Below are 20,394 nucleotides of genomic sequence, written 5' to 3'. Positions count from 1 at the left end.
TTAAAGCTCTAAAGTGAAGGTAAATTATCAACAAACCTTTGCTTCAGAGTTCAAGGGCATATTATTTTTCTATGAGAGGTCGGCACCAAAATTGGATCTTCTTAGACAACCACAATACGAGATTTTGTTTTTGCTTCCATACATTTCTTTGTAACACCGGGAAGCCATTTCTTCAGTGATTTTTGATTGACGTGCGCTATTCGTGACGTAATATGTCTCTGATTTCTGGTAATGACTCGTTCAACGGTAATAGACACATTTTTAAGTTTAACGTGTTTTATGCTTTCATTCAGGGTGACTCTGTTTATTCTGTGTCTGAAGACAATCCTAGAATTTTCTCCAGTGTGAGTGGTATATTAAATAAACAAAACTTAGTTTTACCGAAGGTTAATTACGTCAACCGAGGATTTGAAATACGCAAAACCGAAAGATATTTTCATCGCTAAGGAAGGCAAGCTTAATTCTTTATTCATGTGGGCCGAGATGCAGAAACAAACGCCAGTTCTCGCGGGGGACCTCAATCTCAATAGGCCGGATACAAACAAAAGAGAAGGCAAAATATTGAAAGATTTGGAGGACGGCTTTGGTTTAGAATGTCTAATAACCAGCCCTACCCGAATATCAAACTTATCATCCACCGTGATCGCTGTTATACTCATGAATAGGCCTGATATTTTTACAAAGGGTGGGACCTATAATCCATACATCAGTGATCATTGCCTTATATACGGCCTAATAAATGAGAAAATTACTCATTACAAGCCAAAAACAATCTTGGGTTGAAATCTAAAAACCACTGATTGCGAGCAATTGACAGATGACCTTTCAAACGCTCTCTGGCATGTGGGTGAGATATTCACGGAAATCGACGATAGAATCGATTACTGGAACGGACTGATGAATTACATGATCAATTATCATGCACCAACTAGGAGAAAACGAGTGCGAGAAAACGATGTCCCGTACATGATCGTAGACTGGAAAAAAGCCATCAGAAAGAAGAGACTATTTGCGAAAACAAAACTAATGAAAACGTCAAACTGAAGAAGAAGTACATAAATCTGGCCACGAAAGAGCACAGGTAAGGAATTAAACAATTCTGGAAAACGAATTTGGAAAAGATCAGGGTAAACCCAAGGGACGTCTACAACACTTTTAAGCCTTTCATTAGCAACAAAACTGCTAAGAATAATCCTACCAGTCTGAATGTAGGTGGAAATGTTCCGAAGAATGATGCGGTCGTTGTTGCTAATTGTTTTGCGGATTATTTTGCCAATGTAGCGCTAAATATCGGAGGACAACATGTGCATGATTTACTTGAGGAGGATCACCAATATTACACCAAGAAAACATCATGATGCAGCCCTGGATTTCAGCTTCCCAGCAATTACTGAAACAGATGTGCCTGATGTTATTGAAATTATCAATCCTAGGAAATCCCCAGTTGGGACTCTCTTACTGTACCTATCCTCCTTAAGAAAACTGCTTCCGCTACTGCTCCATCTTTGGGGGCCATATTCCACCACTATATTGCTGAGGGTTTCTGATCTACGAAGAGGAAAATGGGGGAATGGACACCTGTATTCAAAAAGGGAGACAAACAAGCCCAAGAAAATTATCGCCTGATTTCAGTACTCCCATTTCCAGAAAAGTTGAAAGAGTACAGGAACGGGCCCTTAAGATTCTGTATAACACACATTCAGTGGAGTACTCTATCTTCTTACCCGTGCCAATCTACTTAGCCTAAAAAACAGGCGTTTACGAGATCTTGCAACCTTAATGTACAAAGTTAGATATGGTTTGGTACCTTAGTAATGTCGTTGACATTTTTAATGGTCAGTCATCCAAATATCGCTGAAGAAAAACGGATTTTCATTTACCCAGATTTAATAGTGTACATCACGGGGAAACATTCTTATAGGTACTTTGGACCATATATATGGTCTAGATTAGACAGAAAAATTAAGGACAAACCTACCTTACAATAATGAAAGGGAAATGTATTTATTTCAAGTGCTAAAATATATTTACAATGGAATTTATAATTCTATATTTTTTACATATGTCGATAGCAATAAAATTTTAAATATAAATACATTACTAATATGTTTGCTAAGGAAAAAAAAATAGAATATATTTAAAAACTTTGATTGAAATAGCTAAGATTTCTGTAGGTTAAAATATAGCAATAAAGAATTAAAGGCTGATATTAAGAAATGTAAAAATTGGCAATAAAAATACCTGGGAGATGGACCCATCAACAACTTCAATATCAATTTCTTTGTTCTTAATGTGACGCTGAACTTTCCCAATGTTCCTGGAGCCTCTTAAACAGACAAGAGAAGACCGCAAAAGCGCAAACGAAACGAGCACTTACCCAGGAGATGGCTGTGGAATATTGTACTTCTCTGTTTGAGGCAAAGAGCTCTGCCAATCTACAATGAGACTTAAGGAATTCTTTCCCCATTCCACTCGTTGTCGTAAAACCAGCGGGGTGAATGTTCTCTGTTCAACATCTAGTACTCTTCTAGAATACTGGCGGTTCTTCTCGTTCTCACGTATCCGATCGACCTGTTGGGACTCCATTTTCCGGTACGAGTTGGCATTAGGGTGACAAACCCGCACGTCAAAGAGTGCGGCACGTTGGCGCTCCCAGAACCCACGGGCATGAATGTCTAACCTCGCATCAGGCGCACTATTGGTTCCTCTACTCAGCTGTTCTCCCGAAATGTCTTGGAGGATAGGCTCCATCCTGACATCGCTGCATACAGAACTCAAGAGTTCGGCCTCTAGGTCTCTCAGCTCGTTGTGTCGATGATCAATAAACCCTCTCTGTTTACATACCACTGCATGGTCTACCGTAGAGGTATACCCACCCGCATACATAGGTGGAGGGGATATCATCAATCGGCCAGTCGTAGCGTCACGGAACTCTCTTTTGTTTAGGGTGAATCCTAGTTCTTGGAGTGGTAATACAGTTAACCAAACAAATGCTCCTTTCTCTGCGACCAGTTGTAGCGCGCGTCGTGTCTTCTGTGAAGCTTCCTGCTTGATTCGTGCATTCCTTTCTTTGAGTTCTTTCGTCCTTTCATTTCTTATGGCGTATTGCGCAGATTTAATTAGGGCCTCGTCTGGTAGTTGGTGCAAGTGAGAGTCGATTTGCGTGACAAAAGGAGCCAAGATTTCGACTGAGGAGATGTACTCGCACTTAGCATCCTGACAAGGATTTCCTAGTCCTAAGCGTACTGGCAGGGCAAGAATGTCGCTCTCTCTGTGACTGATTTTGCGCTCTAGAATTGCTGTCAGGAGCACTTGCGATATTGCTTCCTAGCAAATCATGGATATCAGGCAGAGTCCGCAAAAAATAAGTCCACCGATGTTTCAAGCCGAAGGTGTACGGTGCATAGCAGGCTTGTGGCTGCGACAGAGCAAATTCCGCCAGATTTTACTACTTACAATCCTTTAAGTCCAACATACGGCGTATTAACCTTGCAGATCTCTCAAGTGTAGTTTGTAGTTCTTAAATTTTTTCTAGAATTATTTTTGGCATTTTTGACACATCCAGCAGTCACATTACTCATTAGTCCTCTTCCGACCAAAAGATGCTCAAAAATTTAGTTTTGGAAACAAATTAGTATTCTGAAACTCATGACTTTTTCGGACTTCACCCAAGCCTCGTGATAAGGGTTAAGTACAAGCTGGGCTGCCATGAAGTGTCACTGCATCGTGAAACGTGACTTTTGGCACGTCTAGGACGTCACGCAAGTTTTTGGAATGTTAGCACTGAGCGAGGTCTAGGTTCGTTTGAAACCAGGGAGAACTAAAACCCCGGCGTTTGACGCGCCGGGAACGGAATGAATGAGCTTATTGCAATCGTTTCCTCTTTTTAACCTGCAGTTTTTTCTCTCCTCTAGAACATCAAAGGCTAGACTACGGCAATTGCTTGAGTCAGATAAGTACTTTCTTAGTTTTTCTTTCGATTTTGTGATCTCTTCACCTCATTGCTAAACTTTGATTGCGTAGAAGCAGCAGTAATATTTCTGCTGACAAGCCAAGAAGTAAGTTTTCGGTAAGTGATAAAAGTAAGTGAGCTTGTGTGCATCACAAGACTAGTTGAATTAGCATTGTATCTGATCACTTTGGAGAGACTTGTGAAAACACTCTTTAAAGTTTGTGTGATTCAATTTGCTCTTGAAGGAACAACTTTCAAGACTATAAATTATCTCAGGCCCACCTGAAAAACTTGAAAGACTCACTTTCAAGTGAAACATATTCTGCAATGCATAGACAAGTAAGGCAGGGAAAAGACGTTTGGAAGACTAAACGCTTTCAAGCCATGTTTTGTCTCTTTTCCTTGTCACAATCGAGACGCACTGCCACGAATGTTATGCCACAAACCTTGAAAGAACAAGCGCTTTCAAGACAGATTTGCAAATTGCTCGATGGACACCAAACCATAAAGGCAAAAATTGCGTTCAAGTGTTAGAATTTTAAGATAAAGAAACTTTTGCTGTCTAGTAACTCATACTTAACGTCTTTGAATTTCATTTTTCTCTTGTTGGAAAGTTATGAATTTCCGTGCGAATTCCGACTCTATTGAAAAATTACGAAATTCCGCTTTTTATTCTTGTTACTTCTAGGCAAATGAAATCGGTGTCACCCCGAAATAATTTCGTCCTTCAATAGTCCATTTTACAGTTGTGTGCTTGGTTGCCAAGCCTTTGAACAGGAATGAGGCTAAGGGTGACCTTGTTATGTTACAAACCTTGCTGCTTTTCAAATGCAAATTACTTTGTTATCATGCTAATTGGATACTGGTCTCTATCACAACAAGGTCACCTTCAGCCTCACTCCAAATCAAAGGCTTGGCAACTAAGTACACAACTGTAAAATGGCCTATTGAGTATCAAAAATAAAATAAAGTAAAAAAACAATCTGACTCATCAAAGATAAAAATGAACTAATCTGTGAGGAATAATGCTGAGGTGAGTTTAAGATATATTTGCAAACTTTGGTTCAATATTTTGTTGTTGTAGCAATTTTTGAAGATCCCACCGTTGTGAATGTAATTAAGGGAGAGTCAGTGTCTCTGAACTGCACCATTAGTGGCGATGGAAGTTACACTTGGGAACGTCGGGACAGAATCGAGGTCGAAAGTGCGAAAAGAAAGGTGCCTCTTCTCTCCTTGTTTTCTATAAATGTATAACTAGCACTTTCTTCTATTTTCAAGAATTTACAAGTATTTGTAAAAATAAGCCTAAGGCTGTCGATGTTTTTGTCGAAGGTTAAAGGAGGAGGAAGACAGCTTGAAATCATTGACGCGGCTATTGCAGATTCTGGTGCCTACACCTGTAAAGTAGGCAGAAACTCTCTCACCATCACGCTACAGGTTCTTGGTAGGTAGATGATAATAAGCCTTTCAACCTAAACTCACTTTGCTTTAGATTCAAAGGGAACTACAAGTGTCGTTTATTGTTACATGTCTCAAATAAATTAATAACTTCCTAATAAATAGAAGCAGTCCCTCCTTTTCAGCGAAGTCCGTTGAATACCAGTAAAATAAAATTTGACGTTAGCTCGTCACGGTAAGCTCTTGGAGATATGTTCGCCCCGAGTAAAACTTCCCTCAACTTGAACATAACAAAAGCTAAAACGATAGTTCACAAATCCGCAAAAGAGGGATTGAACGTACAGGAAGTTACAAGTAAGGGTTAAGAAGGGGAAGGTTTAAATGAATTTTAAATGACTTTGAAATATTAGTTGGGTACGATGAAGAAACACAAAAGAGGCACTGAGAAGCCATAAGACATAAAAAGTTGGAGAAGATACATTAAATGGACTGACAATAACTACTAAATATTGGCGCAGTACGATAGAAAAACACAAAAGACGCTATAAAAAACCGAGAAGAAACAAGGTTGGCCGAGGATGGAGAAAATTAAAATGGATTGTAATCGACTACAAAGTGTTAGTTCGGTTGTTGTTGACAAAAACTCAAAGAGGCTATACTATACTAGGAAGGAAAAAGTAATTTATGATGTCCGTTGTAGAGATGAGGATGTGTTTTTTTTTTTCTTACCACAGTTGAAGTCAAGGTGGAAATGGCCTTGCAGGTTGAAAATTACAACTACACTGAAGAGCTGGAGAGTAATTTATCGCCACAATACAAGGAAATCGAGAAAAACTTTACCGAGGAGGTGTGATTTCTTTTCTTCCTTCCATCTCTCTATTCCCCCTCTCCCCATTCCTTTTGTTTTCCCCTCACTTTTTGCTTTCCTCTTCAATCCTTCCTCCCTCCTTTTCCATCTTCCTCTGTTCTCTCTTCCTCCCTCCATTAATCCCCTCCTTCCCCTCTCATTCCCCTTCCATCTTACATTGTCTCTCTCTCTCCTCCTCTCTTCCTCTGTCTCCCTCTCTTCTTCTTTCCTCCTCCCTTCCCATTCTTCTCCCTCCTTCGTTTCCCCTTCCAACTTTCTACCATTTCTCCACCCTCTCCCACCCTTCAGTCCTTCTTTCCCTCCTCTTTCCCTGAATTCTTACCTTCCTTCCCACTATCCGTTCTTCTTATTCCACCGAAGGACTTACAAACCGTCTTTCTCCCAACCTGTCACCTCGTCAATAGGTTCAGTAGCTTTGAATGCATGGGTTTAGAGAGTACTAATAAATGAAATAAAAGCAACACCTCTTTTCATGTTTCAGATGGAATTCGTTTACAGAAATACTCCAGGATACATAAGAACCGATGTCCTGAAAATGACGTGAGTGCCAGAGCGTATTCCTAATTCCTAATTCCTAACTCCACAGTTGAAAATTCAAAATATTCCATTTTTGAGTGAATCAGTTTCAGTAGTATGTAATAGCCACACATATCTTCTATTTCATATGCTGTATTGATCTAAGCGTAGATAAACAACATATATCAATGATCTCCACGGAGGATAAATTTATCGCTTTCGCTTTTCAAAGATGAATAAAAAACAATTCCATGATTATTGAGAAATGTAAGTCGTTATTGCATGGAGCTAAATAAACCCTGTATAGTACTCAACCCTCAGACCTACGGATTTTACGCTCCGATTCTCTACAACTGAGTAACTAGAGTAGAAAAGATGTAAAGTTTCATGCTCGGTAATAGAATAGAGAATTGTTTGCCCTCTAACTTATTCTTAATTCTTCTGTTTTCCATTTTTCTATAAATTACCACGTTATAAATCATTGTAGCTACAGTATGACTATTTTCTAACACGACTTTTGTCCCTTAATTTTTAGGAAAGGAAGTGTGGTAGTGGATTTCAACATTATCATCGAAATTGTAACAACCGATCCCAAAAACGAAACAACCATCAAAGATCAAAAGGTCTTAATCGTCCAAACAACAATTAAAGAAGCCGAAGATGGGTTTGTAAAGTGGCTAAAAGTGTCAAAAGTTATTCCAAAGAGTAAGTTTGTCGTAGTGAAACTGGTTCTTTACAATTTTTTTTTAACAATTTTGAGCAGGATTCTATATTTCCTAGGACTCCAGTCTCTTACAATGCCTTTTCCACCCAGAAGAATGGATACGTATGAGTGGGTGATAACAAACTGCCACTGCTACTGAAACGTGACAAAATTGCAGATGAATTACCTGCCATGGAGTGGTGTCCAATCCAGGAGAAGTAGCAACACTCCTGGAATCTAATTTCTCTTTAAAGTATCATTGATTGGCAACTAAGAGAGCTTTTGATTATTGAACAAATACTCCTGGTGGGAAAATGGGATATTTATAAAGAAAAAAAACGGAGTGGAGAATGTGCAAACTGATGGTCAATGGACCACTTGTTTCGTAAGATTAAATCATCCGGGTAAGAAAGGATTAATGTCAATAGAAACGTTACATAGGGAGGCTTTTCTTGCATCATGTGATTGGAAAGGACATGAAGAAAGAAAAACAACGAGCGAGTGATGCCACTGATACACTCAGAGGCAAGAACATTCAAGCAGTAAAATCAACAAACACTCGCCATTGTTGAAGTAATTTCCAAATGTCTCTGTAACTTTAATACTTGCACCTTGTTTCATCGTTTAGCCCTCAGATAATCTCTTTGATTGTGCACTCGTTTCGGAATTTATGATCGTTTCCTCTCTATTTTTCCTTTTTAGCCGAGCCTCCAGAGCCTAATGGTGTGGAGATCTTTGATATCAAATCAGATGAGCTGAGTGTTCGATGGAAACCGTCGGAAGATGCTGAAACTTTCGACGTTCGCACTTACTCGGTGCAATACAGAGCATATGGTGAAAAAACGTACAGCGAGCATAATCAAACAGCAACCACTGAAACTACAGACTACTCTTACAGAATTAAGTCTCTTGAACCTGAGACTGTCTACATGATACGGGTCGGTGCTGTTAACCCGTATGGATCCAATTTCAACGAGGAAACTGGCCATGAAACCGAACCCGCACGTAAGCTAATTTTCATTATTTACTGTAATTTCTGAATTTGACAAAGTTGTCAACAGGTTTTTTGTGAATTGAAAGTTTTTTCACCAGTATTTTGTTAATGTTTACACGTGACATCTCGTTTATATTTTTGCTGGAAACTTGATCACTGATTATTTTTTATCTTCAGGTTTATGTATTACTATTGTATCTTCGCAATTTGTAAGCATCGGAACACTCTGGCAAACTTACGCTGGAAATTTGGTCTTACTATTATAAAATTTCGATGAATCACCTTGCTCCGAAAGTAGGGAAGGAGAGTTTGAATTAAAGTCAGCTTTTAACAAGCGGTTGTAACACTGTATTGCTACGTACATTTTACAGCATGGGAAATCATACCTTCAATCTTACGCCTTCCGTCTTAACTATGGCCATTCCTTTAACACTGAAATACAGCCTTTGAAAAGGGTCGACAACGTCATGTGTGGCTTTAATTCTGATATCACACATTCTTTTTTATTACAGCTTTTGCCTGGTGGATTATTGTCTTGGTTGTGTTAGGTGTCCTCTTGATTCTGGCATACTCATCGGCATTATTATTTATAGACGCAAGAAAGCGCGGGAAAGAAGAGAGCAAAGAGAGGCTCGGTTTCAAGCTTTTCAATTCCAAACCGAAGCTTAAAAGGTACCAATACGGCAGATACACTTATGGACCTTTATCACGCAGCGCCATCTTGGATTGCGTGGCGCACCAAATCGAGACTGGACGGGCATAAGGTTTAGCGTTGTGTTACATTACAGTGTTTTGAGTGGAGATGGACCACGATCATTGCTGTGTTAATTTCTGTAGTAACGACAAACAAAATAGAAGTGATAAATAATGACTGTAGATATATAAAAATCATATATATGCAATGTGGTGAAGAAACAAATATAAGAGATCCTCGCAGCTATGAACACTACTGAACTAGTAGTTGAAATAAGACCTGAATCGGTATCGCAAAGGTCATGGGTTCAAATCCCGTACGGGTCTGAATTTTTTTTTTCTGGTCTTATTTCAACTACTAGCTAAAAATAAAAGTGGTGAGAATTTATCTTTTTTCAACATTTCTTCGAACGATTTATTGAAATCGATATGGATTGCGGCTATAAGGCGAGATGAAGGGCCGGATTTCGAGGTAAGAGTCGCTTCGTGACCGGTGAGCTGTCAGATGCACGTGTTATTGGCGATCGACTTTCCCTTTCGACTGAAGACTCAGCCCGCTGTTTTTTAGCTATAAAATATTTATTAATTTCATATCCATAACACTAAATCCAATTAATGAATCTACTATTCTTTTTACATTAGATTTTTCATTTTACTTTTGGCTCAAGTTGTCAAACGCACATGGTTATGTTTTGTTTGTTTTTATTAACTCAGATTTGGTTATATGTTATAAATGAGATCCTCCCTCGTTTATCCTCGTTATAATTTGCGCTTTTTTTGCGGTCCTCCCTCAAAAAAGCTTTCTGAACAATCTGTCGCTCCCAACAACAAAAGTGCTTCCAAAGCCTGGTTATGTGTACCTGCAACAGCTTTGGGAGGAGGTATTCAAAATTAAAACTGATCTAATTTCATCTTTATTTCTGAACAAAACTCTTCTTCGAACCTCAATCTTTCACAATGAAAGTCAGAATTTACAATAAACATAAAAATCTACCCATTGACAACCTGTCAACATCATCTGACCCATGACCTGGTAGTAATAGCTGTGTGTTTTTTTGAGTTTATAGAGTACATTTACACATAGGGTATTTTTCTGAATCCGATGCTTTACTAGATGGAAACAAATCTCACATCCTGATTCTATTTCCCAAAGCAGTACTCCGTAAGCCCACCTGCGTTTGAACAAAAACAAATTGAAGATTAAAAAAGTCCAGAAAGTAAGAATTAATCTTTTGCTCATTATAAATAGATTTAAGAAAAATTAGTATTTGGAATTACCGATACATTTAAAGTTTTAAATATCTTAGTTCTTTTTAAATTCACGGCGTCCCTCCCTCTCGCTAAATACATAAAGGGTGCTGGTGAACTGTCAAGGAAATTTACAGAATTTCAGTGGCTTACATTGGTAGATGAGTATTTCAGTCAGGATTTTAGCCTCATACCCTGGCCATTTAAAATGACTTACACATCAGATTCCATCGTGAAAGTGTATGTCTCCAAGGACTCGACAGCCATCCATTTAACCGGAAGTTTACCCTGAAAGAAGCAAATAAAAGAATCACGTACATGAGTTTGAAATTCTTCGTCGGAATGACTGCGTTTAGCTTGGCCTTGGGTTACCAGATGATTTCATCCAATTGTACGGTATAAGAAATTTTTGGGAAGAGGAGATATCGCAATCATAAGGGTGCTCTTGGATCTAGCGTCATATAATGGTTGAGTTTTATGTTAGTTCTCGTCCTCTCGACAAAAAGAGCCAACTCGTTGAATTCCTACTGCTAAATTCCCATTCTTTCCATTAAAAGAGACTTTTTGAATACCAAACTTTCATAATGTAGAGCACAAGAACATGACGATCAGCGATCAGCTGTACGGAGGGAGTACGAATCAGATCTGAGAAGTACAGAAATTATTCTATTTGTAAGTCTATATACTTTTAGTACTTTTAACGAGTAATTTACCTCAGTTTCTTTCTTGTACATCAGCTGTTCGTACACATCACGTGCCATACCATAATCGGAAACTTTAGCAACGTAGTCCTTCCCCAGTAAAACATTCCTTGCTGCGAGATCTCGGTGAATACAATGATACAAACAAAATTTCAAGTTATGTTTGATTGTCGTAGGTGTTTGTTAAAGTTACTTGACAAATATCAAATGCCTCAGCAGTTTTTGTTCATCAAAATTCGCCCTTCGTTTGAAAGGTATCATAAAGGAATTCTGTCCAAAGAATCAGAACTAAGAATGACGAGTCATCTTACATCATTGCGTAACTCTACAGAGAAACTTCCCCAAACAAAAACCAAAACACTTTCAAGTTGAAAATAAGGTGAGAAAAGAAAATATCTGTGATGTTTGTATATAAAGTTCCCGACTGTCAGAGGTTAAATTACAAAAAAAAAAAATTGAAAGAGTAGACAGTGCAGAGGACTGATGGGGGTGTATGGTAGGAGGAAAAGTGGGTACCCCTAGAATGTTACAGGTAATACCTTGAACTCACCCTATAGCGTGCTAAATGTGCCATTCCTTGCGCTACATCGACGGCTATCGATGTCTTCATATGTTCTGTTAAGCCGCTTCTAGTGTTATTTCCATCTTGTTGTCGGGACTGTTTTAAGAAATCTAACAGGCAGCCGTTTTCTGCGAGCTCTATTATAACGAGTAGGTGGTCTAGAGATAAAGAAATGAATGGAATGAAACCAATGGACTTATCTAAAATAGTTTCAAACGTTAAGGGCGCCAAGTTACAACATTTTTAATATTTCGGTTATAACGTGGAAAATTATGTTCATTAAAAGGAAATACAACAAATGTTATGTTGGTTAGACGAAAAACATGAAAATGGAAGAAAGGAACGAGGATAGCAAAGAATGAAGAAGATTGACTCTGACTGCAAATGACGAGCTTGGGAAATTAGGTCGTTCTTTTGGATGTGTATTATTACTCTTGACGTAAAATGAAAACACAGAATATTAGTTTGGTGGAAAAGAATCACAATAAAATGGGAAGCCTGAATTAGGAAGAAGCGAGGATGGTCAAAGATGGAAAAGATTTAAAAGGATTGCAAACAAGCATAAAAAAAAAATCAGGCTTAAAATTTCAAGTTGCACTAAATGTGAATCAGCTTCTTTAATCCCCACCAACTACCAGAGGCGATTGACGTGTAACTTCTTCTCACGATATTGATACATTATCCACCAAATATGTGAAGAGCTTGAGAGTCAAAGCAGCACTTAATCATAACTAATTGAGTGGTAAATGTGTGGTAACTAGAATTGCGCTTTAATTTTTTGGAGTAAAAGGGTTAATTTAGGGTTCTGAATGATAGTTCAAGTGTTTTACTGACCATCTTGGGTGCATGCTCCGATCAAATTCACGAGGTTCGGATGGTCTCCTACGTTGGCCATGATTTCCAACTCATTGTACAAGTCTTTCCTTTCCACCTTTGTGGCAGATGCTGTTTCATAAAACAAGGGTGAGATTTGGTGACATTTAAAACAAGTTGACATATGTAACTTATATGAAGCTCACAAGAGTTTTTTCGTTATTCATGGAAATATAAAGAAATTCAACATAAAAGTTCCCATAATCACTTGGCTGACTGACTTACTGACCGACTGGCTGGCTAGCTGGCTGACTGACTGAATGGCTGGCTGATTAGCTGTCTTAATTACTAGTTGATTGGCTGACTAGTTCACTGACTGACTGATTAACAAACTGGCTGACTGACGGACTGATTAACTGACTGCCTGTCTGACTGATTGACTGACTAACTCCTCAAAACTGACAAGTTTATTGACTAACACGCTACGCGTGAGCCTTGCATACTAGACTTACGTTTTAAGGTTTTTACTGCGCAAGGAATGATGTTCCCGTTCTCTTGCTGCAGCTCTCCTTTAAAAACGATGCCGAATGCTCCCGAACCTAGTTCATCCAACAGTTTGATATTCGCGTACAGAAACTCTTTCCAGTTCATCTCACCCGGCTTGTAAGCATTGTTTGTAAACGAGCATGTTAACGCTTTAACATTCTCCGCATGGTAAACTGCTACTTCGCCCTGAAAGACAAAATATGCGTGGACAGTGATTTCACATCAAGGATGGTGTGATTTTAGTTAAATGGCAAGGATAGGTCGACAGAACCTTTCGTAATGTGCGATAAATTTCTGATGGAGAAATGTTCAATTGAGTGTCCAAGGTAATCCTGGATTGCTTTGATTTTGACTTGCTCCGCTGCGTGACTGGTCCAGAAAACTCGCACCACTCTCTTGAACGGGCCTAAAGCAACTTGCTTGTTTTTTACGTAGAGTTCTCATCCTCGGGATATTTTCCTTTGTCGTGATAGGCTGCTGCGATTAGTTTGATTTGATTTTTCGACTCTTAATGGAATGCTCTCATTGCATGCAACTGTAGAACCGTATCTGGTTTATGTTTATATAGGATTAACACAAGAAGGGAATCCGCCGTAAGGGTACCTTTTGAGCCTCGTTTTGGGATGGGAGAGTTTGAAACCGAGCCTCTCTTTGCTCTCTTCTTTCCTGCGCTTTCTTGAGTCTGTGAATAATAATGCCGATGAGTATGCCAAGAATCAAGAGGACACCTAACACGGCCAAGAAAATAATCCACCAAGCAAAAGCTGTAATAAAAAATGTGTGATATCAGAATTAAAGCCACACATGACATTGTCGACCTTTTTCAAAGGCTGTATATCAGTATTAAAGGATGGCCATAGGTGAGACGTAAGGCGTAAGATTGCGGGTACAATTCTTTATGCTATAAAATGCAAGTAGCAACACAGTTTTGTTAAAACTTGTTAAAGCTTGTTAAAACCTGACTTTAATTCAAACTATCCCTCACTACTTTCGAAGCAAGATAATTTATCGAAATTTTAAAATAGGAAGACTTAATTTCCAACATAAGTTTGCCAAAGTGTTTTGATGCTTAAAAATTGCGAAGGTACAGTAGTAATACATAACCTAAAGATATAAAATAATCAGTGATCAAGTTTCCAGCAAAAATATGAACGAGACGTCACGTGTAAAGGTTAACAAAACACTGATGAAAAAACTTCTATTTACGAAAAACCTGTTGTCAATTTTAGAAATTACTGTGAATAGTAAAAAAATGGCTTACGTGCGGGTTCGGTTTCATGGCCGGTTTCCTCGTTGAAATTGGGTCCATACGGGTTAGCAGCACCGACCCGTATCAAGTAAATAGTCTCAGGTTCGAGAGACTTAATCCTGTAAGGGTAGTTTGTAGTTTCAGTGGTTGCTGTTTGAGTATGCTCGCTGTAGGTCTCTTCACCATATGCTCTGTATTGCACCGAGTAAGTGCGTGCGTCGAAAGTTTCAGCATCTTCCGACAGTTTCCATCGAACACTCAGCTCATCTGATTTCATATCGAAGATCTCCACACTATTAGGTTCTGGAGGTTCGGCTGAAAGTGAAAAATGGAGAGAAAACCATCATAAATGTGAGTGGACAATCAAAGAGATTATCTGAGGGCTAAACGATGAAACAAGGTGCAAGTATTAAAGTTACAGAGACATCTAAAAAATTACTCTAATAATGGCGAGTGTTTTTTTATATTGCTGCTTATTTGTTTCTTCATATCCTTTCCAATCACATAATGCAAGAAAAGCCTCCTAATGTAACGTTTCTATTGACATTAATCCTTTCTTACCCGGGTGATTGAACCTTACGAAACAAGAGGTCCATTGACCATCAGTTTGCACATTCTCCACAACGTTTTTTTTATAAATATCCCATTTTCCCAACAGGAGTATCTGTTCAACAGTCAAAAGCTCTCATAGTTGCCAATCAATGATACCTTAAGGAGAAATTAGAAACCCGGAGTGTTACTACTTATCCTGGATTGGACACCACTCCATTGCAGGTAACTCTTCTGTTTCAGTAGCAGTGGCAGTTTGTTATCACCCATTCATACATATTCATGCTTCTGGGTGGAAAGAGGTACTGTAAGAGACTGGAGTCTCAGGAAATATCGAATCCCGCCCGAAATTTAAATAAAAACTTGTAAAGAACTAGTTTCACTACGACGAACTTACTCTTTGGAATAACCTTGGACACTTTTAGCTGCTTTACAAAACCATCTTCGGCTTCTTTACTCGTTGTTTGAACGACGAAGGCCTTTTTATCTGCAATGGTTTTTTCGTTTTTGGGATCGGTTGTCACAATTTGGATAATAATGTTGAATCTACTACCACACTTCCTTTCCTAATATATCAAGGGACAAAAGTCGTTTGAGCAAATAGTCATACTGTAGCTACAATGATTACTAACGCGCTAATTTATAAAAAATTGGAAAACAGGGGAGTAAGAAAAAGAAAGAGGGAATCTATTTCTTTATTCTATTACCGAGCACGAAACTTAACATCTTTTCTATTCTGGTTACTCAGTTGTAGAGAATCGGAGTGTAAAATCGTTGGTCTAAGGATTCATTACTATAAAGGGACTCAGGGGGGTTTTTTAGCTTCATGCAATAACGAGTTATATTCCTCAATAATCATGGAATTGTTTGTTATTTTTCTTTGATAAGCAAAAGCGACTCTTTGGATAAATTTATGTGCAATGGGGACCATTGATATATGTTGTTTATTCACGTTTAGATCAATACGGCACATGAAATAGGAGATATGCTATTAGATACTATTAAGACTGATTCACGCGAAAAAGAGATATTTTGAGTTTTGAACGGTGCAGTTAAGAATTAGGAATACGCTGTGGCACTCACGTCATTTTCAAAACCTCTGTTCTTATGTATCCTGGAGTATCTCTGTAAACGAAGTCCATCTGAAAAATGACAAGGGGTGTTACTTTTCTTTCAATTAATATTACCCTTTAAACCCTTGCATTAAAAGCATTGAACCTATTGACGAGGTGAGAGATGGGGAGAAAGACGGTTGGTAAGTCATTCGGTGGAATAATTGGTACGAACAGACAGTGAGGAGAAAGGTAAGAATCCAGAGAAAGAGGAGGGAAGGAGGAAGGACTGAAGAGAGTGAGAGGGTGGGAGAAATGGTAGAGTGTTGGAAGGGGAAAGGAAGGAGGGCGAAGAAAGGGAAAGGAGGAGAAAAAAAGAAGGAAGGGCGGAAGGGCATACATGGGAGAGAGAGAGGGAAGAAGGAGAGAGATTGTAAGGTGAGAGGGGAATGAGAGGGGAAGGAGGAAATTACTGGAGGGAGGAAGAGAGAACAGAGGAAGGAGGAAAAGCAAAATGCGAGTAGCCTAGGAGAAAACAAAAGGGAATGGGGAGAGAGGGAATGGAGAGATGAAAGGAGGAAAACAAATCATACCTCATTGGTAAAGTTTTTCTTGATTAACTTGTATTGTAGCGATGACTTATTCTCCAGCTCTTTAGTATAGTTGTAATTTTCAACCTTCAGGGCCATTTCCACCTTGACTTCAACTGTAATAAGAAAAAACACACCCTCATCTCTACAACGGACATCATAAATTATCGGTCCCGCTTGTGCCAAAGGTTTGGAACGAAAGAACGAAGTTACTGCTGTTCAAGGCGAAATCTTGCGAAACTCTGGCTTATAGGGACGCTAATTTAGCTTTTATATGCGCGTGGTGACGCTAAAAGATCCGATTACAAACCAATAGGGAAAAGATAAACATTGTAACTACGATCGTAACAAGGCACACAAATTAAAGTAATTGACAATTGATCTAATAAAAAAAAGGCTGTTCTTTTGTTCGATATCCTTAACAGTCATTCCATTCTAATATATCTTCTCCAAAATTCTAACTCTGTGGCTTATCAGTGCCTCTTTTGTGTTTTTCTATCGTACCGTGCTAATATTTTGTGGTCATTTTCATTTCATTTTAATATATCTTCTCCAACCTTTTAACTCTATGGCTTATCAGTGCCTTTTTTGTGTTTCTTCATCGTATCCAACTAATATTTCAAAGTAATTTAAAATCCATTTTTATCTTCCTCATCCTTAGCCTTGCTTGTTCCTTCCTGTTTATATATACCTTTTTTGTGGATTTGTGAGCTACCGTTTTAGCTATTGTTATCTTCAAGTTGAGGAAAGTTTTGCTCGTGGCAAACATCTCTCCAAGAGCTTCCCGCGGCGAGCTTACGTCAAGTCTTATTTCGCTGGTATTTATGAATCACGCGACGGACTTTGACGAAAAGGAGGGACTGCTTCTATGTATTAGGAAGTTAAAATTTATTTGAGACATGTAACAATAAACGACACTTCTGGTTCCCTTTGAATATAAAGGAAAGTTAGTTTAGGTTGAAAGGCTTATTACCAACTACCTACCAATAACATGTATCGTGATGGTGAGAGAGCTTTTGCCCACTTTACAGGTGTAGACACCAGAATCTGCAATGGCCGTTTCAATGATTTCAAACAGTCTTCCTCCTCTTTTAACCTTCAACAAATGCAGCGACAGCGTTAAGCTTATTTTTCACAAATTCATGTTTAAAAGTCCTTAAAGGCCCTTTATTAGAAAAGCTACTCTGGGCCAGCTACTTAACCTAAACAAGACTAATGGTGTATGATTAGATATTTTAAATTAAGATCTTTTTCAGCACGACTTCCATTACAGGGTCACATCCACAATCCTTAGCACGACTTGGCTCTTATTGGCACTCAGCTTCCTGGCACTTATGAGCTCGATTGAATCTACAGTCCCTCAGAGTACGGGGGTCCCTTGGAAGAGGTTTCTGTACGGAGAAATTCCACTGTCGTTGGAATAATTGATCGTTTTGTATAGTGCCATTGGTTTTTTTGTGTAAATGACCCTTGTAATAGAATTTGAACTGAAACCTTAAAGGAAAATTACTACTATTACTAAAATTACGATGCACGTGGGAGGTTGCTAAGCACGAAAGAAGCGTTAAAAGCGAGGTGCGACTCTACTTTCTTGAGAGCTTACTAAACCTCCCAAATACATCCAAAACTCGATGGTTACTCGCTGAATACTGATCATTTCTTTAAAAGTTTGATACTTTGAAACTTCTTTCGTTTAATGCGAAAAATAAAAAATGTATATATCAGATATACATTTATAGAAAATAAGGAGAGAAGAGTCACCTGTCTTTTCCTGACGTTCCCAGGTATAACTTCCATCGTCACGTATGGTGCAGTTCAGAGACACTGACTGTCCCTCGGTTACATTGATAATAGAGATGGAGCTATTCGCAATACTTACTACAACAACAAAATATTGAACCAAAGTTAGCAAATATATCTTAAACTTACCACGGCATTATTCGCCACAGATTAGTTCACTTTTAACTTGGATGGGTCAGAATTTTTTTTTACTTTATTATATTTTGGATACTAACTTGAAGGATGAAATTATTTTTGGGTGACAAAGATTTAATTTGCCTGGCAGCAACAAGAAGAATCGGAATTCGCATGGAAATTCACAACTTTTTAGCAGCAGAAAAATGAAATTCAAAGAAGTTAAGCATGAGTTACTAGACAGCGAAAGTTTCTTTATCTTAAAAGTTTAACACTTGAACTCAATTTTTAGCTTTATGGTTTGACGGCCATCAAGCAATTTGCAAATATGTCTTGGAAGCGCTTATTCTTTCAAGATCTGTCGAATAACATTTAGGCACACACAGTGCATGTCGATTGTGACAAGGAAAAGAGACAACACATGGCTTGAAAGCGTTTCGTCTTCCAAACGTCTTTTCCCTGCTTTACTTGTCTATGTATTGCAGAATAGGTTTCACTTGAGAGTGAGTCTTTCAAGTTTGTCAGGCGGGGTCTGACATAATTTAAAGTCTTGAAAGTTGTTCTTTCAAGAGCGAATTGAGACACACAAGCTTCAAAGAGTGTTTTCACAGATACAATGCGTATTCAACTAGTCAATAATCCTCCGTCTAAGCTCACTTACTACTATCACTTACCGAAAACTCGCCTGGCTTGTCAGCGGAAATTTTATGGGTGCCTCTACGCAATCAAAGTTTAGCAATGAGGTGAAGAGATTAGAAAATCAAAATTAAAACTAGGAATGTACTTATCTGACTCAAGCAATTTCCGTAATCCAGCTTTTCATGTTCTAGAGGGGAGAGAAAACTGCAGGTTAGGTAGAGGAAACAACTGCAATAAGCTCACTCATTTCGTTCCCGGGCCGCGAAACGCCGGGTTTTAATTTTTTATGGTTTCAAACAGATCTAGACCTAGCTTGTTGCTAGCATTCCAAAAACTTGCGTGACGTCATAGACATACCAGAAGTTACGTTTCACAATGCAGTAACACTTCGTAGAGAGACCAGCTCGTACTTTGCCCTTGTCACGAGGCTTAGGTAAAGTCCAAAACAGTGATGAGTTTCATAAAGAAGTATTATCACATCAAACAACTGCTTGATAGCTTTCATCTGGACTTAAGGTTTCCTTCTTAGGAGTAAAAGTTAGCCACGATGATAAACTGTATTACTACGAAAGCACTTGTGAGTTCACACACGTGAGATTTTAAGCACAAAGGTAAGAACTTCCTTTTACGATAAAAAATAGAAGCTAAATGGCACCATTTGAAAAGAGTGCACTGTAATTACTAGTAAGTAGATATGATCAACTGAAAACTACAACTAGAGAGCTTTTAGATGGAGTCTCGTAAAACCAAACCAAAGCAACACAACAGCCAATCCATCACTCTACCTCGAGGTCAATACACGATACAAGGCTTGGAGGCGCAAGCACGGACCATGTAATAGGGACCTTAAACAGCCAAGAGGGCAACGCCGTGGATGACATCGATTAAAATAGGGATTGGATATTTTTGTTAGAATCTCATTGAAAAGGGGGTATTTAGCGTGGAATTGCTCTTGTGCATGAAGGGATGGATATTGCTGACGTGGGTCGCGAGCAAAAAATCTTGCTACCGTGAAAACAAAAATGCAATTCGTGCTACAAAAAATATCACCTTGGAAACCAAACCAAACGACAGTTCCTGCCGAGGAAAACCAAACCGCAAGCATCGCGAAAGAAAACCAAACAGGCTAAGTGATATTGTTTCGCATCTACGTAAACATGACAACTATCGTCAAAGTGTTTTCAAAACCATCGTCACCTTCTAAAGAGCCAAAAACAAACAAAAGCATTTTTCAAAGTGAGCCAGAAGTTCTTCCCTGTTTTGAAATGAACTACAAATTCTTGTGGAGGCACAAAAAGCCTCTTTCGCTCGCGACACGCGGCCCAGAAAATAGCAAGCAAAAGTTAAACCTAACAAGACGAAGAAGCGACAACGGAAGAAGTGCTAGGGTTGAATGTCATCCGACTA

At 38.7% G+C, this 20,394-nt stretch overlaps 1 protein-coding gene and 2 pseudogenes across 2 annotated transcripts; 1 reads left to right on the top strand and 2 right to left on the bottom strand.

Annotated features, from left to right (window-relative positions):
* Positions 1-1,491: 1,491 nt before the first annotated feature.
* LOC136284186 (uncharacterized) lies at positions 1,492-3,445 on the bottom strand (annotated as a pseudogene).
* Positions 3,446-3,794: 349 nt separating this feature from the next.
* LOC136284185 (angiopoietin-1 receptor-like) lies at positions 3,795-16,546 on the bottom strand (annotated as a pseudogene).
* On the top strand, positions 4,687-9,760 carry LOC131782782 (titin-like). Of its 2 annotated transcripts, XM_059099518.2 has the most exons (7): positions 4,687-5,170; positions 5,285-5,396; positions 6,085-6,197; positions 6,700-6,758; positions 7,270-7,439; positions 8,140-8,442; positions 8,944-9,760. In XM_059099518.2, the coding sequence occupies exons 3-7, from the start codon at positions 6,102-6,104 to the stop codon at positions 9,192-9,194; spliced, it is 879 nt and encodes a 292-aa protein (XP_058955501.2). In that variant the 5' UTR covers positions 4,687-5,170; positions 5,285-5,396; positions 6,085-6,101; the 3' UTR covers positions 9,195-9,760. The 2 variants fall into 2 exon arrangements, with proteins under 2 accessions (XP_058955501.2, XP_058955500.2); XM_059099517.2 differs by having other exon boundaries at positions 4,687-5,396.
* Positions 16,547-20,394: the final 3,848 nt, after the last annotated feature.

The sequence above is a fragment of the Pocillopora verrucosa genome, chromosome 11 (genome assembly GCF_036669915.1).
Source record: "Pocillopora verrucosa isolate sample1 chromosome 11, ASM3666991v2, whole genome shotgun sequence".
Taxonomy (NCBI): Eukaryota; Metazoa; Cnidaria; class Anthozoa; order Scleractinia; family Pocilloporidae; genus Pocillopora; species Pocillopora verrucosa.
The sequence above is the reverse complement of the archived record's forward strand: the minus strand, read 5'-3'. Positions and strand labels throughout refer to the sequence as shown.